This window comes from Myotis nattereri, assembly GCF_964212035.1.
Source record: "Myotis nattereri genome assembly, chromosome: 11".
In the NCBI taxonomy this organism is placed as follows: Eukaryota; Metazoa; Chordata; class Mammalia; order Chiroptera; family Vespertilionidae; genus Myotis; species Myotis nattereri.
This window is the reverse complement of record NC_138086.1, coordinates 69,908,054-69,933,680: the sequence shown is the minus strand read 5'-3', so window position 1 is coordinate 69,933,680 and position 25,627 is coordinate 69,908,054. Positions and strand designations below refer to the sequence as shown.

At 41.6% G+C, this 25,627-nt stretch overlaps 1 protein-coding gene across 2 annotated transcripts in view; it reads left to right on the top strand.

Annotated features, from left to right (window-relative positions):
- Positions 1-25,627, top strand: part of SRPK2 (SRSF protein kinase 2) — a 138,486-nt gene that overhangs the window by 93,898 nt on the left and 18,961 nt on the right. For both annotated transcript variants that reach the window (XM_081101785.1, XM_081101784.1), the window contains exons 6-10: positions 3,488-3,592; positions 18,746-18,911; positions 20,094-20,119; positions 21,481-21,727; positions 22,304-22,771. In XM_081101785.1, the coding sequence (XP_080957911.1) occupies positions 3,488-3,592; positions 18,746-18,911; positions 20,094-20,119; positions 21,481-21,727; positions 22,304-22,771 (1,012 nt within the window). The remainder of the gene's footprint in view (positions 1-3,487; positions 3,593-18,745; positions 18,912-20,093; positions 20,120-21,480; positions 21,728-22,303; positions 22,772-25,627) is intronic.

Genomic DNA, 25,627 nt, shown 5'->3' with positions numbered 1-25,627 from the left:
TTTAAATAATTCTAGTGAACTTTATTTTTACAGTGGTAGGTGGAAGCATATACCAGCATTTCTTTTTGCTTGAAACTGTAAAAAATTCCATACCCAAGGGCTCGGTATCCTTCAGAAGCTGCAAAGAATTCATTGAGGCACTAGAAGGAAAAATGCTCCGCTAATGTCAGCATAGCAAAGTCACACCTGATCCTGCATAGTCTCATCTTTCTGCCAGGTAAATAGGGAAATATGTTGGTTTTGTTTAGTTTAGTTTGTCTTCTTTGGAAAAGTCTGGTGAAAGTCAAGTTGTTACTAGATAGTGGACCAGCCTGGAGCAGGTCTGCCTCGGGCCGACCTGTAGTGTGTGTTCTTGATTTCCTTCAGGAAAGATTTCACAACACAAGTGTGTGTGATTTTGAGAAGACATTTATTAAAGGTGGGGACAGTGAAACAAGGAAGGGCTTAGCATAGGAGAAGCAACAGGAGAGCCTGGGTGGGGCTGCTTTGGCTCTCGAGCAACATAATAGGAAAGAAATTAGCCTAGTTGGGGTGGCTTTGGCTCACTGGAAAGTCAGAGCAAATAGGGCCTAGGAAAGAGGTTCAGGAGGTTAGCCCAGGACAGCTGCTGCTCCCCTGGTTGCAAGTCTCATGAGGACCCTTCGAGTTTAGAAGATGCACACTGTGGGGCAAGAAGGGCATATGCCTGCTCCTGAGAGGGAGAGCGAGGCCTGGGTCCTTTGTCTTGAGAGTGTTAAAGGCTGGGTGTTTAGGGGAGGTCTTAGGAGGCTCTCAATACAATAATCAGTTTTATGCTGATGCTCCAGAATTAGATTCATTCCCTTTATCTGTCCCTGGTCGAGCTCCCAGTTGAACTCCCGGTTGAACTCCTGGTCAAGGGGACAATTTGCATATTAGCCTTTTATTTTTATACGACGGGGAGAAATTATAGAATATGTGGGGTTTGGTACTGCATGCAGTTTCCAGCATCCACTAGGTGTCTTGGAACATATCTCCTCGGATAAAAGGGACTACTGTGTCCTTATTTCTCAGGGTTCAGGAATATTTGGGCACTGCTCAGTACCCTGTGACTTATGATTGCCAGGGTGTATCAGAGCCAGGGTTCTCCTTCCCCATCTTTAGCTGTTTGCTTTATATCATCTTTGGAACAGATCCAACATTTTGATACTTGTTCTGCTCAAGCTCCAGAAGCCTGAGGACAGAGTTAAATTTCAGTTCAAATCCCAGAATAACATCCTGTTCATTCACTCACTAAGTCTTCATTTCTTAGGGAAGCACTCTCCTCATACTCTATATTTTTGAGGTTTTTATACAGGCATACCTCAGATAAATTGCTGGTTCAGTTCCAGATCACCACATAATCTTTTTGTTGGTGGAGGAAGAGTCTTGCCTCCAATTTATAAAAAACTGAAACATCTATGAAGTGCAATAATATAGGTATGCTTGTATTTCCTCTAGAGTGGATTTGGAGGTACTAGCACACACCCTTGACTGCTAAAGCCACCTCTCTGTTTCTCTCAGTATCATTTCTGCTAATTGCTGAGTGCATTTTCCCTCGTGATAGATAGGAAGGTAGAGCTGGTCCTGACCTGCTCCTGTTCTCCAAATGACTGATGGTTTATGGGCACGCAGGGCAGCCCCTCCTACATCAGATCTGCATGGCAGCTCCTGGGACAGCTGACAGGGAGATGGCTTCTTTGGAGAAACCGGCTGATTTGTAGGTAAATGGAGTTTTGAAAAATACTACATATACATTCTAGTGACTATTTTTACTGTTAAATGGTAAGAAACCATCATAGTTCAGATTTGTCAGTGATGTAAAAATCATTATGTAGAGATCTGGGTGTTGCTTTGTGTGTTCATAAGTACAGTTTTTGATTTTTTGTAATATGCCTGGGAAACTGGTTTTACATTATCTACGCATAAATCTGTAGCTCACATGTTCTCCAACACTGTAGAAATCTTTTTCTTAATATTTAAAGCAGTAGTTATTGTGATGATGTGGTAGATGCAGATATTGTAAAATATATTAAGTCAGCCCTAGCTGGTTTGGCTCAGCGGATAGAAGGTTGTCCTGCGAACTGAAAGGTCCCAGGTTCGATTCTGGTCAAGGGTACGTGCCCAGGTTTCGGGCTCCATCCCCAGTAGGGTGCTTGCAGGAAGCAGCCGATCCATGATTCTCGCTCATCATGGATGTTTCTGTCTCTCCCTCTTCCTTCCTCTCTGAGATCAATAAAAATATACTAAAAAAAAAAAAAAAAAAAAAAAAAATATATATATATATATATATATATATATATATATATATATATATATTAAATCAACTAACCTGTCTATAGGCCTCCAGGGGTGAATAAAGTATTCTCAGATGGTTTCAGAATCATTTTAAATCTTCCAGTAGGAATGACATAAATATATTTATATGATGGGCCATCGTTCTGGAGTGTTGGTGTTTGACTAGAATTTCTGTGTGTTTTTTTTTAAAAACCACCCAGATTCCTGAGACTTCATTATTATAGGTTGGTCTTAATGCCATGTCTTATATTGTGATCATATATTCTTGAAAACTGCCTACAATATTAAAATTGATCTATTTACACATTTGAAGATATGAAGGAAAAGATTAAATATCTTCACTGAGTTTGTTTAATTTCTATTTTATAAAGTGTTTTATGTAACCCATGAAATAGAAATTTAGGCAGGCAAATAGGACACTTTAGACAGGGTAGTTCTTTTTTCTCGTTAATTGCTCATGAGGTTCTGGTCTTGCTCATTTTCATTAAGACTGATCATCAAGGAAAAGTGTGCTAAAATGAGTGAAAGCACAGATAAGTGTGGGATCGAGTCCTGACACTGCCACCTTTGGACTGTAACGCAGGATAGTTCTTTACTTGGCTCTCCCCGTTTCTGTGTGGGGATACATATATTATTTTCTAAGGTTGTTACAGGTACACATTAATAATCTGTGGGACTTAATAAGTACTTAGTAAATGTTCCATCATTTTATTTAGGTGAGAAATAGGAAAGGACCACTTGGGTATTATTGATAGTATTAGAGGCCTGATGCACAAAATTCATGCACTTGGGGTGGGGGTGCCCTCTCGCAGTCCAGGGGCCCTTGGGGGATGTCTGACTGACGGCTTAGCGTTGCTGGTGAGGCAGGAGAGGCTCCCGCCACTGCCGCTGCGCTCACCAGCTGTGAGCCTGGCTTAGGGCTTTTGGCTGATTGGTGCTCCCCCTGTGGGAATGAAGTGACCACCAGGGGGCAGCTCCTGCATTGAGTGTCTGCCCCCTGGTGGTCAGTGCGCATCATAGTGACTGGTTGTTTTGCCATTCAGTTGATTTGCATATTAGCCTTTTATTATATAGGATTGTTGCATGTTTTGAAGAAGTAAATGTTTTGCCACGTGCCACAGTGCTGCTGCTTTTAGTAATTGCATCACTTCAGGAAATGTATGCACAAGTGATCCTTAACCATGTCCCAGATGTCTGCATGGTCTTCGAAGTGCTTGGCCACCATCTCCTCAAATGGATCATTAAGTCCAACTATCAAGGCCTTCCTTTACGTTGTGTGAAGAGTATCATTCGACAGGTGAGGCTTATGGGGCAACCCCCAACCCCTAATACCTAACTGGCTAGGCTTTCAACATAAATTACTATTTTGTTTTGTTCTTTCAAAAAACACAAACATATACATACATGTTTCTTGATATATACTAGGTGTACTGGTTAATAAGGTGGATTTTTTTCAATAGATGGAGTTACACATATGTTGATACATATGCTATTTCATATGTATGCTGTTTTATTATATTGACAATAAGATTCAAAACTTCATATATCAAATTTGCTAAAGGTATTAACATCATGGATATTTTTACACTTAAAAATGTTGAATTTCGTGCCCAAAAAAAAGAGCATTTGCAGGAAGTTTTAATTCATTACTTTATTTTGAAGAAAAGTGCTGCTGAATACTTCGTGAAGCTTATGGTGAAGATGCTCCATCTCAAGATACGTGTGAGTGCTGGTTTAAACGCTTTAAAAGTGATGATTTCGATGTGAAAGACAAAGAACGTCCAGGTCAACTCTAAAAGTTTGAAGACCAACAGTTACAAGCATTATTGGCTGAAGATGCGTGTCAAACTCAAAAATAACTTTCAGAAAGATTAAACATTGCTCAGCAAACAATTTCTGATCGTTTACAAGCAATGGGAAAGATTTTAAAGGAAGGAAAATGGGTGCCACATCAACTGAATGAAAGGCAAATGGAAAACCGAAAAGTCATCAGTAAAATGTTGCTTCAGTGGCACAAAAGAAAGTCTTCTTTGCATCGAATTGTGACTGGCAATGAAAAGTGGATTTATTTTGAGAATCCCAGATGCACAAAATCATGGGTTGATTCAGGTCAACCATCAACATTGACTGCAATTCCACATTGCTTTGGAAAAAAGACAATACTCTCTGTTTGGTGGCATCACGAATGTGTGGTGTATTATGAGCTTCTAAAACCAGGTGAAACCATTAATACTGATCACTACCTACAACAAATAATCAATTTGAACCACGCTTTCATCGTGAAATGACCAGAATGTGCCAGAAGATACAGCAAAGTAATTTTGCTTCATGATGACGCACCATCACACACTTCAAAACTAGTTAAAGACACGTGAAAAGATCTTACCTGGGAAGTATTAACCCACCCGCCGTATTCACCAGACCTTGCTCCTTCAGATTACCACTTGTTCCGAACGATGGCACACGCACTTTCTGAGCAGCACTTAAAAACATACGAAGACGTGGAAAATTTGGTCTCTGAATGGTTTGCCTGAAAACAAGAAAAGTTCTATTGGGACAGTATCCACAAATTACCTGAAAGATGGGGAAATGTGTAGCTAGCGATGGACATTACTTTGAATAAAGCACTTTTGATGTTTCTCTTGAAATTACCATGTTTTCTTTAATTACAAGATCCGCATTATTAACCGGTACACCTAGTATATAATTTTTGTTTTTAAAGCGTATGCATATGTTACAGTATATAATAACTTGGAACATTTTAAGTCAGTTTTATATTTAATACTATGCCATTCTGTTTCTTAAGGGAGCAATATGTAAATATCAGGCATACATTTCTTTGGGCATATTGAACTTTTTAAAGTAATGATATGATATAGTGAAAATTTGTTTTATCTGATATTATTATAATAAAATGTCCTCCTTTGTTTCTCAGAAAATAATTCAAAAGAAATAATTTGTGTTTATTTGCTGTTTTTAGGTATTAGATGAAGGGTAAATGAACGATATAATGAATGTTTGTTATATAGGGAGTATTGTATTAGAATTATGCTTTGTTCATTTGTCTTGACAAAAGAAAATGGGTCTGGCCCTAACCGGTTTGGCTCAGTGGATAGAGCATCGGCCTGCGGACTGAAAGGTCCCAGGTTCGATTCTGGTCAAGGGCATGTACCTTGGTTGTGGGCACATCCCCAGTAGGAGGTGTGCAGGAGGCAGCTGATCGATGTGTCTGTCAATGTTTCTAACTCTCTATCCCTCTCTCTTCCTCTCTGTAAAAAATCAATAAAATATATTAAAAAAAAGAAAATGGGTCTGGGTCTGGTTTGGTGTTCATGTGGTAGCAATTATTTATAAAATGAAAGTATACCTACATGAAAGATCTCTTTCTGATTAGAAATGTTTACCGGATTTCATTTTCTGCACGGAATATATTGCTTTGTATCCCACTATTCCCTCACAGCCTAAGTTAGGAATGTTGCAGATATGACTTATTCTGGGTTACCTATTCTGATAGAATGACTGTGGGTATTTCTTCAGAGTAATTTATATATCAAGGAGATTATTTGGTTTTCTTGCGACGAAGACTGAGTGCTTGGGAGCCTTGCCCTTTCCCCTGGTCCAGATCTTGAACTAGATTTGCCTGAGGGTTGCAGACCTGAAATATAAGCTATGGTCCAGAATTCTTAAATAGGAAATAATCAGGGAATTGAAGAATTGTACATCCTAGTGATTGGGGCCTGAAAAAGAACCTTCCTACCAGTTGTATATAATAATTGCATACATGCAAATCAGTAGGTTCTAAAACCATTTCATAAAAAATTTGATGTTTATAATTGTTAGATTTTCCTTTGAAATTGTGTGTAGTTAACTTAGTTTATTCAGCCTGTGTATTTATCTCTTCTTTTACCTTCATCCTCTTATGGTGCAAATTGACAGCTCATCTTCTAATATTATAGACCAACCCAGCCACCATGGCTTAGTGGTTGAGCATTGACCTGTGAACCAGGAGGTCACAGTTTGATTACGGGTCAGGGCATGTGCTCAAGTTGTGGGCTCGATCCCCAGTGTGGGGCGTACAGGAGGCAGCCAATCAATGATCCTCTCTCATCATTGCTGTTTCTGTCTCTCTCTCCTTCTTCCTTCCTTCCTTTCTGAAATCAATAAAAAATATTTTAAAAATATATTATAGATGTTATTTGAGGAGAGAGGTTGGTAAGAGAAGGGCTTTCTATAGTGTCTTACACATGAGATACTATATATTTTTTTAAAATATATTTTATTGATTTTTCACAGAGAGGAAGGGAGAGAGAGAGTTAGAAACATCGATCAGCTGCCTCCTGCACATCTCCTACTGGGGATATGCCCGCAACCCAGGTACATGCCCTTGACCGGAACCGAACCTGGGACCTTTCAGTCCGCAGGCCGACGCTCTATCCACTGAGCCAAACCGGTTTCGGCGAGATACTATATTTTTACGTAGTATTATGTTAGGTATGCATATGTACCATGTATGGGTTTCTGGCTAGCTTTTATTTAGTATATTTGTTCTCTTTTAGGTTTTAGATAGTAGCATTTTAACTCATTATTTTAAAATGGTTAATTTTTCATGTGAAAAGACAATGCTTTTCTTTAGAAGATAGGTGATGAGGGGGAAAATTAATACGTTCATTGGAGTTATTTGATTCCCAAATGCTGCTTTAGTATTTATATCTTAATTATCTCTGCTAAATCCTGAAAATATAAAATGACTTACATATTATAACAAAAAGTAAATAATTTCAGAAGTACCATTTTGCCTATATTCCATACAGGTTCTGTCATTTCCTTTGACCCCACACTTTCAAAGATGTAGGCTGTTGCCATTGTTAACTGACCATGTCAGTACTCAGGTTTGGCCATGTAAGGGCATTAGCAGATGAACCATTGACATTTATTTTGTATTTCAGAATGGGAAAACAAAATCTAGCCTTTCTTAGCGAGTAAAAGAGTCTGTAAATCTAAAGATGAAATCTAGCAATTTAGTTGAACTTTAATGCATACTTGATGATTGAAGAAATTATCTTCCGAGTGTATTATCCTCCTGTTACACACATACACTGAGCTTTGGAAATTAAAGAGCTCTTATGTTTTATTGTTCTAGGAAAATTTCAAGATGAAATCCTGATTTTATATGGTCTGTACTTTGTTCTTTTAGGTTTTGTGAGTAGAAGTTTTGTTTTAGTGTGAAACCTGTCTTTAAGTTTATTTAAGAAAAATGTTATCATGGAATCTGGATTTTTTCTCCCCTAAACTTTTAACTTTTAAAAGTAATAGGTTATTATATATCCCAGTTAATAGCCTATGTACCTGAGTTTCCCTTCATCCCTCCGAGTCAGCATATGAGTTTAGTATTTTTGACTTGTAAATAGTACTGTGAAGATCCTTGATTAACAGACCTGCATAGTTACATCCCTCCCCGAACAAGACAGGCAGGGCCAGCTTTCTAATATTCTTGCCGTGTGTCCTCCTTCACCTTCATGGTCAGGCATAGCTGACCTTGTTTCAGTCATCCCTGTGGCTCTGCCACTTGCTGTCCTTCGCCAGTCACCTGGCCTTTGGTCCCTCCTGAGCCGTGTCTTTTGCTCTTGATGTCCCTTCCATTCTGGTGCCACTGTCCTTGGTCCACAGGCTCCTCTCTGCTCTTTCAGAGTCCAGCCCAACTTCCTCCCTATTCCAGTTCGTTCTCCTTTCCATTAGCAGTTACCTCTCTAAGTAAAGCTTTGCTTTAATAATTTATATTTTCATTTAAACCTCTAGTGTTTTTCCATTGCTTATTGCCCAAAGCTTAACATTGTTGACTTTCATGAAGCAATAGATATAGCGATAAAGAGCTTAGATTTTGGCGACAGTTATACCTTAGTTTAGCTAAAGGACTTTGGCCAACTTAATTAACTCAGGCCACAATTTCATCATAAATAAATGGGAATAATAAGGGTACCTTTCTTATTAGATTAAAGGGATACTGCTATCAATAAATACAAATATTTACTCAGTGCTTACTGTGTGCCAGGCATAATTCTAAGTACTTTGCAAATTTTAATTCATTGAATCCTCATAGTAACCCTATGAAATAGCTGTTTTACTCTCCTGATTTTATATAAGTGCAGCTGAGGCATAGAGAGGTGAAAGAACTTGCCCCTGGTCAGGAAGTAACTTAAGAAGGATTAAGTGGTCTAGCAGGAATTCAAATCCAGATAGTCTGGATTGGAGCTCATGCTTTTACTGGTTTGCTGAGCAGCATGTAATAACTTTGGAATTGTACTGGGCTTATATCCAATAAGAGTTAAATCATTGTTGTTCTTCCTTCTGCCATCTGGTGTCAGCCCATATTTTCCCCTTACAAACCTTGATTCACCTCTTAGGTCCTGTCAGGTAAATTTTTGTCCGTTAATTAATTAATCTTTTAAATAGGTAATATACATAACTGTTCTAAAATATATGTCTTTCAGGTACCCACTTTCCCTCGTGGAGTCAACCAAGTTACTAATTTCTTAAGAATATCTAAAGATGTCCCTAAGCATTTATGAACATGTGCTTATTTACCAGAATTTTTATTCATAAATTTTTACTAGTTTTCTTTGATAGGTATTTTATTTATTTATTTATTTTTATTTATTTATTTTTTTTAAATATATTTTTATTGATTTTTTACAGAGAGGAAGGGAGAGAGATAGAGAGTTAGAAACATCGATGAGAGAGAAACATCGATCAGCTGCCTCTTGCACATCTCCTACTGGGGATGTGCCCGCAACCCAGGTATATGCCCTTGACCGGAATCGAACCTGGGACCTTTGAGTCCACAGGCCGACGCTCTATCCACTGAGCCAAACCGGTTTCGGCTCTTTGATAGGTATTTTAGAGTGTACTTGCCTTGCTTTTTTTTTTTAGCTTCACGTCTTTGATCTTTCTTTTGTCTTAGGCTGCTGAAAAGACCCTGCTTTCTTTTGTACCCATGTTTTAGCTAAAGACCCAACCAAAATACTTCTATGATGAAGGCTTCTCATACTCCCCCAGTTAATAGTGGTGTGTTCTTTCCCCTCAAGATACCTGCGGCCTGCATTTGGTTCTTTCCTAATGCTTTGCAGGGTCTTATAAGCCAAAGTTTCTCAACCCTGGCACTGGATTGATATTTTGGACTGGATAAATCTTTATTGTAGGGACCTGTCCTATGACTTGTAGGATGTTTAGCAGCATTTCTGGCCTCTACCCACCTCCAGCCACCACCACCTCCAGTTTTGACAAAAATTACTCTGGCCCTAGCTGGTTTGGCTCAGTGAATAGAGTGTCTGCCTGCAGACTGAAAGGTCCTGGGTTTGATTCCTGTCAAGGACACATGCCCTGGTTGCTGTCTCGATCCCCAGTAGGGGGTGTGCAGGAGGCAGCTGATCAATGTTTCTCTCTCATTGATGTTTCTCTCTCTCATGCTCCTTTCCTCTCTGAAATCAATAAAAATATATTTAAAAAAATTACTCCAAACTGTATCACATGTCCTCCAGGTGGCAAGATTCCCCCTCACTGAGAACCACTAGAATAGAGGAAAGTACAATGGGTGCATGACTTGATTTAATTTTAAATTCTAATTTTGGCACTTAACTGTTTGATGATGATCAAATTCCTTAGCTTCTGTGAGTATGTTTCCTCATTTGTAAAATCGGGATGATGATACATAATTTGTGGCTTTGTTGTGGAGATGCATTCTGAGGGACGAGGAAGTGAGAAAGCATCCAGCATTGTGAGCAATTTTCGAGTCTCCCATCTGCACTGTGAACATTGCGCAGGTACAGGTCATGTATCCATGACACATTTTCTCGCCACTTCCTTCATGTAGTAGCTGATCAAGAAATGTCTTTTCTTAAGTGAAAGAAGAGGTTTATGTTCCTCTTAATCTGACTTTGTGATTTGACTGACCTATGGTTTGACAGGCTTGAAGGTAATTAACACTTGTTTATTTTCTAAAAGTACTGACAATCACATTTCTAGGGTTTCCTATACTTACACTATTATCAATCCTTTGGTCAGGTCTCAGCTGTCCTCACTTAGCCATGGTGACCTTGTGCCCAGTCGGATAAGGGCATCCTTGTTGCCTGTGGGGAGGATGCTGAGTGCTGCAGCAGTGCACCTCCCCCACTCTCCGCACCAGGCTGCTTCTCTCGCCCCAAGAGTGGAGTCTTGTGGTTGTCTATTTGACCCACAGCTTTCATTTCTCTTTTTTTTTCTTTTGAAATCAGCTTTATTGAGGCCTATTTTATGTCTAACTTTTATTTCTGAAACTGAAAGAAGAATAATGGTGCTTGTTGGCAGTATTTGTTATTTGTGGTGCAGTTTTCTTTAAATGTCTTGCTGTTCTTTAAACATAGCTTTGACTTTCTTATGTAATTGAAAGGGTGGCTGACATCTCACATTTTAAAACTTTATGGTTTAATTTATTGCCCATTACAGAAAACTGGTAAAGAAGGACTTCTTGCCATTAAATGAAGGTTGTTAAGAGCAAGACCCTAATTTTGGTGACTTTTCTAACTGCTAGTTTTCCAGTTTTGTAGCAAAGTCACCAGATTTTTAAATTATTCTATTCTGTCATCATTATTGTCACTGACATTGATTATCCTCTTTTAGGCTCTCACTGTTGTAAGTGCTTTTTTTGTGTGTGATGCTGTCTAGTCCTCATCACAGCCTCAGGAGGTCAGGGCGGTTGTTATGTCCACTCTACAGAAGGCCTTTCACAGATAGGATAAAAACTTCCCCAGGCCCACAGTTACCCGTGTGGGCATCGAGGTCCGAATCCAGGTGGTGTGATTCGGCTCACCTGCAGGGTATGAAATGTCTGTATAGAAAGATTTGGGAGCATTTCAAATTGTAGCATGTCTTTATGGAAGGTGTGCGTTCAGGTCTCTATTTGTAGTAGGTGGTTTGTTTTTATTTTTTCGCCTTAATAGAGATGACAATTAGATTGTTTAAAAGTATAGCCATTGGGTTTTATTTAACAGGGAATTTATAATTTGTAATATGTGCTGCAATATATGTAAGGGGACTTTAAATGCAGTACTTTTCACACCTGCCTCTGTGGTGGCGATCCCGTGGGCATGCTAGGAGTGGGGCCTTGCCGGCAGGCTGACTCAGCAGTCCCTGGACCACGCTATCGACATTTAGTATTTATTTACCATTTTAATTATTTCACTTCTCCTAGTCATTAATGCATTCATTATGGTCACCCCAGTATGTTGAATTTTAGCTCAGAAGATTAATTTTAAATTGGTAAACATTAATATTCTTGGAATTGTTTGGTGTGGTGGTGCACATGATTGATTCTGTATTAACTTGGAATTATCCTCAAAATGTTGGGTCCTCAACTCGGAAATACAGTGACACATTTCCAGGTAGTGAAGCCTCTTTCCCAGTTCATTACTCTGTGCATCTAAATGCAGGGCACAGAGGATTTACCTTTTGTCCTGACTGTATTCAGAAGTACAACTGCCGGGTTTTCTCATCAGTTCTCACTAGTCACTGTTTGAAAGAGCAAGGAGCCGGGGCCTATTTCAGTCCAGGGTGGATAAGGACAGTGTCTACTGAGACTGGTTTGAGTATCCAGTTCTTTCCCCACACTTCTCCATTCTGCTTATCGTTGTGCTTGTCAGAAGCAGTTATAGGATTTGCCTCATATCTGTCTTAGTGAGGAGGAGAAAGCCAGTGGGAGTGTTCGTTTCCTAGTAAGAGAGATTCTGGGCTAGAGAGAATCCCTTTGGTGTCACGTCCACACTTACAAGAAGTCTGTCTCAGGGAAGCACCCTAGGTCAGGGCCAGCCCGCTCCGATCTGCCAGCTCGTCTGGCTGTGGTGGTTTCCCTTGGAGCTGCATTAGCAGGGCCTTACCCACAGAGAGGGAGGCAGGCGAAGTCTTCACACCCTGTGTCCTTTGTTCAGGTGGGAAGGAAGAAAGTCCCCGAGTTGTGACCGGAGTCATAAAATAATTTGGAAAATTGCTCTCATTCTGTTTCTCTCTTTTAAAATCATTTATTTTTCAGTTACAGTTGGCATACGTATTATATTAGTATTATATTAGTTTCAGGTGTACATCCTGGTGATTAGACACATGACTTTCTAAGGGACCATCCTGATATTGTACCCACTTGACACCACAGTTATATTATTGACTATATTCTGTCTGCTGTACTTTACATCCCCATGACTATTCTGTAACAACCAATTTATAATTCTTAATTCCTTCACCTTTTTCACTCATGCCCCCAAACCCCTCTCCTCCCAACCTGTTTGGCAACCACCAAAGTAGGCTGTGTATTTATGAGTCTGTTTCTGTTCTGTTTATTTTGTTTTTTTATATTTAATTGTCAAGAGATAGGTATTTATTAACATTTTGTTGTTTGTATTTTTATGTGTTTTTCTTCTTTTTCTAATCCTCACCCGAGGACATGCTGGCTCAGGGGCCACCTGGCACAAGCTACAGAGCAATCTGCAGATTGCTGCTACTTGTGCTGGGCTTGGAGGTACCCAGGAGAGGCCAAGCTGCCAACAAGACAGACTGCTGCTAATGTTGGGCCTGACCAGGCCACTTAGCAAGAGGTATGGGGTACACCAGGCCAGATGTTTGTTTGTTTGAGAGATTTTTAGGAAAGTCTAAAGCATGAGGCAAGAGAGGTCATTTGTGTGGAAAAGCCACTGGAATGGGCTTGGGGTGGGCCCACAAGGTGTGTTGTGTGGGCGTCTCAGAAAAGGAGTTGGGCCTTTGCCAGCACTTCTGTCTTAGAGAAAGCTGCCCCTGACCCACCTTCAGCTCTTGCCGTGATGCTGCAGAATTCAGTTCCTCCCTGTATGTCTCTAGCGCCTTACAAGCTGCTGCCCCAGCTCTGGAGCTCAGAGTGAGTGAGTCTGAGTAAGTCTGTGAGCAGGCCCTTTAAGAGGAACTGCCTGGGACTCCAGCTGCCGTGTCTTCCCTCGCAGCCTCAGTGCCTGCTGGTTTTTATAGCCAGAAGTTATAGGGCCTTCTCCCCCTGGCCCTGGAATCCTGGGCTGGGAGGCCTGGTGTGAGGCTTGGACCCCTCGCTCCTCAGGGGGGACCTCCACAACCGAGATACCCCTTCTGATGTTTATGTGAGTATGGGTCCCGCCTGCTCCACATCTCTGCCCCTCCTACCAGTCTCAGTGTAGCTTCTTTAATTTCATAGTTGTAGGATTTCCATTCAGCTAGATTTCAGGTGGTTCTGAATGATGGTTCTGTAGTTTAGTTATAATTTTGATGTGGTTGTGGCAGGAGGTGAGTACCGTATTTACCTACACTGTCATCTTGACCGGCAGTCTTCATTCTGTTTCTCTTTGCAGTTTAGGATTTTGGGGACAGCATCAGTGTGGGTGGTGCATGCGCAGGGCCAGGGAGATGCCTTTGAGAGAAGTCTCCACATTACTGAACTCTCAACTTCTATTTCCAGCAAGCCATGGTGGATAGGAACGCCAGTAATAGATGAGCTCCGACATGTTTCATAGGTGTACAGAAAAAAGTCAGAGGCAGTCCTGACCAAACCCCTTACTTTACAGCTGAACTTGAGAGAAGGGAATTGCTCTGAGCCATGGGTAGTTAGTTCCTGACTGAGAACTGGGGCTTCTCTTGCTCTCAGCCTTCACTTCTGTGCTGCTGCTGACCTGTGTGCCTGACTCCTGTGGAGAAAACTGGCCCCTGCTCCAGGAGGGTGTGTGGGCTCCCTGAGTGGCTGCAGCCCTGTCCCTGGCCCATGTGTGGCTAGATGGAGCTCAGCTTTCAAAGAAGCCCAAGGATCTGTGCAGCCTCTGCTGCCTCCTGCTGCTGAGGCCAAATGTGTGTGTGTGTGTTTTTTAAAAAATATATTTCATTGATTTTTTTTTTTTTTTTTTTTTTTTTACAGAGAGGAAGGGAGAGGGATAGAGTTAGAAACATAGATGAGAGAAACATCGATCAGCTGCCTCCTGCACGCTCCCTACTAGGCATGTGCCCGCAACCCAGGTACATGCCCTTGACCAGAATCGAACCTGGGACCCTTGAGTCTGCAGGCCGACGCTCTATCCACTGAGCCAAACCTGTCAGGGCAGTATGTGTGTTTTTTTAGGCAGGAGAGAAATACTTAAGATTTGACAAATGAAGGCAACAGAGGGGAAATTAGTAAAGGCTCCTTTTAACTATTTTTCAGAATATGCAAGGGGAGACCTATCCTTGAGCAGGAAGCTTGCTTCATAGATTTGTATTTTATTTTTTGCATCATCATAGTAACTCTGCACAAATGGTTGTAAGATTGCCATTATTGTTGGATTCTGGGGTGCTTTATTGCTTTAAACCTCAGTGGCTGAGAACAGAAATGACTTTTTTTTATATATACATTTCAGAGAGAAAGGGAGAGGGAGAGAAAGAAACATCAACGATGAGAGAGAATCATTGATCGGCTGCCTCCTGCAAGCCCCCCACAGGGGATTGAGCCCACAACCTGGGCATGTGCCCCTGACCAGAATCGAACCTGGGACCTTTCATTTCGCAGGCTGACGCTCTGTCCACTGAGCAAACCGGCCAGGGCAGAAATGACATTTAAAAAAAAATAAAACTATTGTTCTTAGCTTGCAGCTAAAGGTTTTAAAAAATAGTAGTCTAGAATTAAAGGAAACTGCAGAATCAGATTATGTAACTTTATTACCACAGAGAATATCAAGTAGAGCCCATTCATGTTAGCTATGGGAGAATTGAGCCTAGAGAAGTTTAAGAAATGACTTAGTCAAGTTTTAGTTATTTAGTCAATAATACAAGTCTTCTGGCTTAGTTCAGTTATATCACTTATTTTTGAGCTTCCTGCAAGCTAGATCTTGTTTTTATGATTTCCACAGATTATTTCTAATTCTCACTATGTTTTCTAACAGATATGAAAATGGAAGCTCAGATACCTTGCCCAGTGAGTGAGTGAGTGAGCAGTGTTTAGTAACAGTGTGACCCCCGAGGTTGTGTTTTAATGCTTCATCTCTTAACCATTTTCTTTCCTTTAATGACTTACATAATCTTAATTAACTTAATTTGTTCCAGTGGTGAAGTCTTTTGCTTATTTTCATAGTCAGATGTTACAAACTATGCTTCTTAAAGAAAGTTAACCCAGATGTGTGCAATAGCAACATTTAAAAAATCTGGACTCTTAACTTCTTTCTGAGAACACTTTGCTCATCTTGATAGCCTCATTGTCATGGGGAACTCATATGAACACATTTGGGTAGTGAATCTCATGAACTCATTACCTGTGCAGCCTCCCACATGGTAAAACAACTTGAGAATGTGAAGGACCTGAGGTAGAAAGATAAAAGCTACTTGAGGATGAGATGGTGGTGAAAGATCTTTTAGGAAAAGTGTTGACATTTACTGGTACTATTACTAGGAACTCGTCCACATTCTAAATTGTGTTTACTGTCCCCATGATTCAACTTGGTTTCTCCTTGGCCAACCCTTCTCTCCCCTGGCATGAAGCAGTAAGCTCTGTGATAACATGAGGACGATGTAAGCCCATGAAGCCAGGGGACTTTGTTTATTGCTATGTATCAAACACATAGTCTACTGTGTGGCTAGAAAAGAGGGGTAAGACTCGATGAGGGATTTTCATGCTACTTGAGAGACAGTCATTCTGTTTTCTCTTTTTGAAATCTCTGTATCTGTACCCTCACTTCCTGATGCTCTGTTGTCTGCTAAGGTCGTTTAGCAGATTCTCAAGGTAAACAGAAGTGTTAGGTTTTTACTGCTAACTTTCCAGAGTTGAGTGATATTATATATCTTCTGCTTGTCTTTTCCCCACTTGTTTATTGTGGACAAGACCCCTAAATGACTTAAAATGGTTTAATGATATTTATTAAATGTTAATATTCATTGGGCATATTGAATTTCTAATGTATAGGAACATGATCTGTATTTTAAAAATAATTGCTTATGGAAATAATTTATAAAATTCCTCTCCCATGGAAGTAAGTCCAGAAAAACTTTGACCTCCTTTCCTGCGTAATTAAAAATATATGCACATTATTATTCATCAGTGAGATATACCCTTCCTATCCACTACAGTCACTGAAATGAAAAAGACAGAGAAAGCACTGGCTATGAGGAAGACATCAGAACCCTCACATGTGGCCACTGAGAACGGAAAGTGGTGTAGCCACTGTATAAAACAGTCTGGCAGTTTATCAAAGGGTGGAACATAGAGTTACCCAATGATCCAACAGTTGCACTCCTAGGTATATACTCAAGAAAAACAAAAACATATATCCACACAGAAACTTGTATGTGAATGTTCATGGCAATTTTATTTGTAGTAGTCCAAAAGTGGAAAAACCCCAAATGTCCATCGAGTGAATGGCTAGACAAATATGGTATATCCAGTGGAACATGGTTGAACAATGAAAAGGAGTGATGAAGTGCTGATACATGCTATATTTGGATGAACCACTTACAAAAGACCACTATGTATGATTTCACTTATATATAAAACTAGGGGCCTGGTGCACAAAATTTGTGCACTGGGGGGTGGGGGTAGGGGGTCCTCTCAGCCCAGCCTGCCCCCTCTCACATACTGGGAGCCCTCAGGGGATGTCCTACTGACGGCTTAGGTCCGCTCCTTGCTCCCTTTGGGGAGTGGGCCTAAGCCGCAGTCCGGCATCCCTTTGTGGGAGGCAACTGGGCTAATCAGAGGAAGGCACCAGCCCCATCACCCCACTGCTGCAGCCACTGTTAGTCACCACAGCCACCAAGGCGTTTTCATCAACACAGACTCCAGTCCCTTCACCATGAAAAAATGACAACTTTCTAAGCCCTGGCTGGGTGGCTCAGTTGGTTGGAGCATCCTCCTGTACACCAGAAAATGACAACTTTCTTATAGGCATTTTCAAGATGTGTGTTTCATAGGATATGACATTTCTTTCTTTCTTTTTTTTTTTTTTTTTATCCTCACCTGAGGATATGTTTCCATTGATTTTTAGAGAATGTGGAAGAGAAAGGGAAAGACAGAAACATCAAAGTGAGAGGAACACTTTGATTGGTTGCCTCCTGCATGAGCCCTGACTTGGGCCCTGGCCAGGGAGGAGCCTGCAACCTAGGTACATGCCCTTGGTCAGAATTGAACCCAGACCTTGCGGTTGGCAGGCCGAGGCATTATCCACTGAGCCAAACGGCTAGGTAAGGATATGACATTTCTTAGCACTCCAGCAGCGGATCTGTGTTTTTTTTCTCCAGAGTGTGGTGGAAAAACCCTAGGTCACCTTCTTGGATTCTTATTACCCAAGTTACTTATTACCCAGTGGCATACAGGGAGCTTAGCCAATGAGCGGTCAGAAAAGGTGTTTCCTCTGTAGTTCACACTGATCCCTGGCTTGGCCCCTGCCCAGGCCTAAAGCTTTGGGGCCTGGGCAGGGGACCCCCAACTCCCTCCGATTGCTGGCTCTGCCCCTGCTTCCCTCGATCACGGGCTCCACCCCTGCCCGCTCGGCTCTGATCGCAGGCTCAGGCCCTGCCCAGGAGCCTCCGGCTCAGGCCCTTCCTAGGCTGCTCAGGGCCCACACGGGGCCTACCTTGGAGTGACCTGGGTGCCCGATGATGTTCCTGGGACCCAGGCCGCTGGGCGCCTATGTATGCAAATTAACCACCATCTTTGTTGGGTTAATTTGCATACTCTCCTGATTGGCTGGTGAGCATAGCTGAGGGACGGTCAATTTACATGTTTGTCTATTATTAGGTAAGATTATTAGTAAGATGTCCAGAATAAGAAAGAAAGTAAGTTAGTGGTTGCTTAAGGTGGTTGCTTAAGGCTGGAGGGTTTGGAACATAAGGAGAATGACTGCCAATGAGTAGTGTTTCTTTTTGGGTAATGAAAGCGTTCTAAATTAGATAGTGGCTATGGCTGCACATCTAAATACCATAGACTTATACACTTATAAGGGTGAATTGTTTGGTATCGAAATTACATTTCAATAAAGTTATTATAAAAGTATATATAGCCCTGGCCGGTGTGGCTCGGTTGGGCATCATCCCAGGCACCGAAAGACCGGTTCGATTCCTAATCAGGGCACATGCCTGGCTTGTGGGCTTGATCCCTGATGGGGGGCATGCAGGAGGCAGCCAATTGATGTCTCGCTCTCACATGGATGTTTCTCTCTTTCTCCCTCTCCCTTCCTGTCTTTCTAAAAATCAATTCTTTTAAAAATGTATGTATAGATGTATGTATAGATGCATTTGTTTGCGTGAGCATAAATTATCTCCAGAATGATACACATTGGTTGCTTGTGGGAGGAGATTTTTACTAAATATCATTTTTTGTCTTTTGAATTTTGTGCCTTGTGACAATATTACCTATTTTACAAATAAATATTAAGTAATAACGGTATAAATAACTTATCTCCTCTCTTAATTTCATTGTGATCAGGTACTTCAGGGGTTAGATTATCTACACAGTAAATGCAAGATCATTCATACTGACATAAAGCCGGAAAACATCTTGATGTGTGTGGATGATGCATACGTGCGCAGAATGGCAGCCGAGGCCACGGAGTGGCAGAAAGCGGGTGCTCCTCCTCCGTCAGGGTCTGCAGGTGAGGGCCAGGCCAGCTCTGTCTCAGCCAGTTTGGGAACATTGAGAGCTTGCAGGGTTGCATGCTGAGGCAGCTGTGTACGTATTAGGAACTTTGGTAAGAACCTGATGGATAGAAATAACTATTTTTTCTTAAGAAGGAAGATGCTTCAAATTACACTTTCACATTTGAGTTCTTTGTTCTCGCTTAAAAGGTCATTTCAGTTCTTACCTTTGCACATTTCCTTCTGTCGCCCACTTCTCTGTAGAAGAATATACAGCAGCAGGGCCTATGTAGCTGACGTGTAGTCATCAGTTTTTTCTAGCTTCAGGCTTGTTAGCATGCCTCCTAGTCTCCAGTCAGCATAGTTACATCAGTCATAGTCTACCTAGTGGATTTGGAATCAGTTACAGACCCCAGGGGTGTGGGGGAAAGACCAAGTGACTTGAGTATTAGTATATCAAATTTAATTTCTGGTTTTCCCTGACTACAAAGGTGGCAGTGAGGGGTTGACTGTTCTCTCCCGTCCCCTCACAGTGTGTGTGCCCCAGGCTGCCAGGCAGGCGAGTAGGCTCAGGGCTGCAGCCCTGTGACTGACGGGGGCTTGGGAGATGCAGCACCTCTGAATCTGATTTCTACCATCTGTGTTTTCCTAGATCATGGACTCTTTTAGTCTTTCAAGCTTTTGAGACTGGCAAGGTCTGGTCATTTGATTTGTAGAATATTTGCTGCAATATTTGATTTACTTTAGTTGTACAAACTTGCTAAATAATTTTCAAACATCTCATCTAAATTGTTTCATTGTTTATAAAACAAGTTGGTTCAATGACTTCATTTGTGAATCTTCCATTTTCTTAAGTTATTAGTCAGTGCTTTTGGATGGCACTGAAATGGACTTTTGGATATTTCTGAAATGAATGGTTATTTCATTTCATTTTATTTTTAAATGGTTATTTAATTTTAGATAAACAAGAGAAATGGTTCCATATTGAACAGCTATTGCTATGATTTTTAAGAACCATTCATTTGAGTTGGGTAAACGTTCTTTAGACTTAGATCTCTTTGATTCAGAAGCTCTAGTATTTAAATTGTTGAAGTTGGATAGCCATTAAAAGACAGTAATTATTTCATTTTACAATTTAATAAGGATATGTATCAATTTCCCTCTAAACTGTCGTTTTTTTGTTTGTTTGTTTGTTTTAGTGAGTACGGCTCCACAGCAAAAACCTGTAAGTACTAATCTTAAAAGCATCTGCTCATTACTGAACTTTTCGCAGTGTAACAGTAGTTTGTTTCTTTCTGCAACAATTTTTCATTTAAGGGTAGGTTGAGGGAATTGGTCATATATTGTTTTGGTTCCTTTCTCAGTCACAGATGTCCTAATATATAGTAATGTAATGCACAGGTACGTTTACAAATGCTGTGTATCCTGGAATATATAAGACTTAAGCTGTTTTGGTCAGCTGAACCGAATTTCAGACTTACAAATAGTTAGAGCGGCTCCAAGTTTGATCTCCATCTTCCTTGCGTGCTTTCTGGAGTGCTGTTGGCCGAGCGTGGTGAAATAGGTGATAGAAATAGAGTTTAGAGTGTGATTATTCTGAAAACACTTCACCTTATTTCTCATTGGCTTCCAAGTTACCTGTTTCTCTAATGCAGCTCTAAATTTTTTCCCCTCGCTAGCAGTTAAATATGGGAGGGATGATCTTTTTTGTGGTCCTGAGAAACCACTGAGTCCAGTCAAATGAAGCAGGCTGCCGGGAAAGAAGCCCTGCCCAGCAGCCCTGACCCCAGCTGGGTCCAGGGGACGATTGAATGTCTCTCTCTCGTCGCCTACAGATTTTAGAGCTTTGAAAGGAAATGCCCAGGAATTCCGGGTGCCGCCACAGCCCTCAGTTTGGAATGGAAGTCCCCGTAGAAGAGGAGTGGTGCTAATTGCGCCACCTGGTGGCCGTGCCGTTCTCCGTAGTTCCCCACGACTCGAGCGGCTGGCTGGCTTTGCTCTGTGAAAACTGGAGGCTCTCATGGCTAGTAGCTTCCAAGTTAGATGCCGATCATTGGAGGCGCTTTTCTCTTTTCTCCTTTCCTTCATGGGCTCATTTCCGGCGTTCGTGCAGTCTTGGCTGTTGGTAACAGCTCAGTGTGTGAGACCCAAACACAAGCAGTGCTGTTGACGCCCATGAAGGAAACACCTGCTTTGGCAGGCACCTTGGTAAGGTAGGAAGGAGAGGGGACTTTGTTACTTTGTGTACAAGCAGCAGCACATACAACTGGCAAGTGGTGCTTCTTGTTTTCTCAGCATATTCAGTACTTCTCAGAGTTTCAATGGAAAAAACTTAATTGGATTTAAGCTACATCCCTCTGAGGGTAGGACCTATTATTTGATATTACATTGGTTCCTTTTTTCCTGGTTTGACTGTAACCCTAGCCACCAGGTAGGTCTCAGGTCTGGGCATGTGATTTTAATTGAATACAATCGGAAAAAAAACCAGACTTCGTTAGTATTTGCTATACTTCCAGGCTTTATACTATTGCATAGTGCTTTCAAAAGAAGCAGAATGACCTGTGGTATTTTCTTACCATGTTGTAGATAGGAAAAATTTCTAAAAACAAAAAGAAAAAACTGAAAAAGAAGCAGAAAAGGCAGGCTGAATTACTGGAAAAGCGCCTGCAGGAAATAGAAGAATTGGAACGCGAAGCTGAAAGGAAAATAATAGAAGAAAACGTCACATCAGCTGTACCTTCTAATGAGCAAGATGATGAATACCGCCCAGAGGGGAAACTAAAGACAGCAGCGCCAGAGGAGACTGCTGAGGGAGAGCCTGCGCTGGACAACGGTCAGTCGCTCGGAAGACGGGCTGCAGAGAGGGCCCCGAGCCTCACTAACAGGGCCCTCCCCCGGGCACCACAGAGGGTGGCTGTGCTGCCTCAGAGTGAGGAGGGTTCTCTTTAACTCCTTACTCAGGAATATGGGGAACTGTCTGGTAATTCATTTGTAAAATGGATGCCAGAAATATGTTAATATTTTCACAAGTTTTTTAAAACATGGGAAATATCTGAGAAACTCCATGTTTCTATCATGCTGATGATTGTCTTTTATTTTGTAATTAACCTTTTACGTAATAGTACTATACCCACAAACCTTCCCTGAGGGTTACAGAGGAGACGGTAGAAATGGAAATGCAACTATTAGATCATTTTCCCCCAGGAGCTAACTCTTTCTAATAAGAGAAGGCCAGTTACTTAATAAATGCAAATTAAGATTTCGGAAACCTGAGAGCCAAGCGGTGTTTGCTATGTAGTGCATAAGTTGAGCACATTTAGAGTTCTCTCTTGTTGGAGGAGATAAGTGCTCAGTGCCATTGTGGTAAGGAGGTAACAAGTTCTAATTCTCCATTCATCAACCTTTGAAGGTGAAGCTGAGGACCAGGAAGAGAAAGAAGATGCTGAGAAGGAAAACATTGAGAAGGATGAAGACGACGGTGAACAGGAGCTCGAGAACATAGACCCCACGTGGATAGAATCACCCAGAACCAATGGCCACATTGAGAACGGCCCGTTCCTGTTGGAGCAGCAGCTGGATGACGAAGACGATGATGAAGAAGATTGCCCAAACCCCGATGAGCCAAACGCAGAAAGTGATTACACGTACAGCAGCTCCTATGAACAATTCAATGGTGAATTGCCAAATGGACGACATAAAATTCCCGAGTCACAGTTTCCAGAGTTTTCCACATCATTGTCCTCTGGGCCCTTAGAACCTGTGGCTTGTGGCTCTGCACTTTCCGACGGATCCCCGCTTACTGAGCAGGAGGAGAGCAGCCCGTCCCACGACAGGAGCAGGACGGTTTCGGCCTCCAGCACCGGGGATTTGCCAAAAAGTAAGTGTCCCTCCCCATCAGGTACCTGCCTCAGTGGTCTGAGTCACACTTGACAAAGGAGGGAATTGGCTGGAGGTGGGAAAGCCATGTCTGTCTGCTGCACCACTTCCATTTTATCTGTGTGCTCGTGAATAACTAATGTGACATAGAGTATAGTCTGTGCCACTTTCTCTTGCTCGCTACGTCTCAGACCCATTTCTTTTTTTTTTTTTTTAATTTATTGCTTAAAGTATTACAAAGGGTATTACATATGTGTCCATTTTATCCCCCCGCCCTAGACAGTCCCCTAGCCTCCCCTATCCCCCAATGTCTTATGTCCACTGGTTATGCTTATATGCATGCAAACAAGTCCTTTAGTTGATCTCTTACCCCCCTACCTCCTGCCCCCCAACCCTCCCTGGCCTTCCCGCTGCAGTTTGACAATCTGTTTGAGGCAGCTCTGCCTCTGTATCTATTATTGTTCAAAAGTTTATAATGGTCTCTATTATCCATGAATGAGTGAGATCATGTGGTATTTTTCCTTCATTGACTGGCTTATTTCACTTAGCATAATGCTCTCCAGTTCCATCCATGACGTTGCAAATGGTAAGAGTTCCTTCCTTTTTAGAGCAGCATAGTATTCCATCGTGTAGATGTACCACAGTTTTCTAATCCATTCATCTACTGATGGGCACTTAGGCTGTTTCCAGATCTTAGCTCTGGTGAATTGTGCTGCTATGAACATAGGGGTGCATATATCCTTTCTGATTGGTGTTTCTGGTTTCTTGGGATATATTCCTAGAAGTGGGATCACAGGGTCAAATGGGAGTTCCATTTGAAGTTTTTTGAGGAAACTCCATACTGTCTTCCATAGTGGCTGCACCAGTCTGCATTCCCACCAGCAGTGCACAAGTGTTCCTTTTTCTCCACATCCTCTCCAGCACTTGTCGTTTGTTGATTTGTTGATGATAGCCATTCTGACAGGTGTGAGATGGTACCTCATTGTTGTTTTGATTTGCATCTCTCGGATGATTAGTGACTTTGAGCATGTTTTCATATGTCTCTTGGCTTTCTGAATGTCCTCTTTTGAAAGGTGTCTATTTAGGTCCTTTGCCCATTTTTTGATTGGATTGTTTATCTTCCTTTTGTTGAGTTGTATGAGTTCCCTATAAATTTTGGAGATTAGGCCCTTATCAGATATGTCATTGGCAAATATGTTTTCCCACACAGTGGGTTTTCTCGTTGTTTTGTTGATGTTTTCTTTTGCTGTGCAGAAGCTTTTTATTTTGATGTAGTCCCATTTGTTCATTTTCTCTTTAGTTTCAAGTGCCCTAGGAGCTGTATCAGAGAAGAAATTGCTTCAGCATATGTCTGAGATTTTGTTGCCTTTGAATTCTTCTAGAATTTTTATGGTTTCCTGTCGTACATTTAAGTCCTTTATCCATTTTGAGTTTATTTTTGTGTATGGTGTAAGTTGGTGGTCTAGTTTCATTTTCTTGCATATATCTGTCCAATTTTCCCAACACCATTTATTGAAGAGACTATCTTGGCTCCATTGTATGTTCTTGCCTCCTTTGTCTCAGACCCATTTCTGAGCTGGTCCCATTCTCTCTATATTTAGTGACATCGTCTAAGAACCTTCCCAGTTTAAGAACTTACACCTGTAGCTTTCTAGAATGTGTAGTTTAATTTATACGTCCATCTGTAATATTTAGTTTTTGGTTTGTTTTGTTTCTATTCGGAGGTAGGTGCCTGTTCTTTGTCTGATTGAGAAGGGGTGCCTTTATTTTGATACTTATTCCTGATTATAGGACTTGGTTGCTGCCATTTTAAAGGCAGTGGCAAGGATTTCAATGTGAATGCCACGTGACACATCTCTGCCGTGACCTGCCAAGGGACTTCAGTAAGAAACCCTGGGCACCATGGCTGGTTCCATTCTGGCCTCACAGACCTCCTCTGCTCCCCCTGCTGACAAGTGTTTAACAGACAGTCCGTGGGCGCGCCAGCCGCAGATAGCTCAGCCAGGTCTGCAGCCCTTCCATTTCAGCAGGTGGGAAAGGCCTGCAGAGCCGCCTTGCTACACACAGTCTGATCCTGTTTACCTTTACTCCGAGCAGAACCTTTTAAAGGGACTTACAAGGTGCTTCACCTGGGATGTCGGTTCATCCAAGGACGCACTCACCTCTGCGTGTCGTACTCACTCTCAGGCTGCCAACACTGCTGACTGCTGGGCACCAAGTGTCGCATAGCCCCTTCCCCTTTATTTTCAAGACACGATAACGAACATCTGTGTGCACCAGGCCTGTTCGCTCGTGCTCTGTCCCTTCACTATGCTTCCCGCTGGCCTGGAAGGTTTCCTCCTGTTTATCCATTGTCCATGCTTTTGGCAAACTTTCGTTGTTTGGTCAGGTAGCAGCTCAAACACGAGTCCTGTGTTCCCCCGCTGGCCTGATCCTTTTCCCCTCTTCCCTACTGGTCAACTTTCCTTAAGTGCATGGTCATTGTTCATCTCCATTGTTTTTCTCTTCACTAGGATGTAAAATCTCTTTGAAAGGGCTATGTATTTTCTCTTTATATCCTCAGCATCTAACTTGATTCTAAGATAAACATTTGTTGAGTAATGAACAAACAAATCAGTGATACTTGGTTACATTCTTCTACTCTTTCCTTTCTCCCACTTTTTTCTACTCACAATCAAAATTTTACTCTGTCCAACAACACACATTCCATCCATTCCCAGCACCCTGTCTGTTGCATGAGTGCTGGGAGAGGCAGGGAGAACTATTAGGTCTGGTTTTTCCCCATTGATCTTTTAGAGAGAGTGGAAGAGAGGGAAAGACAGAGAGAAACATCGATGTGAGAGAAACACATCAATTG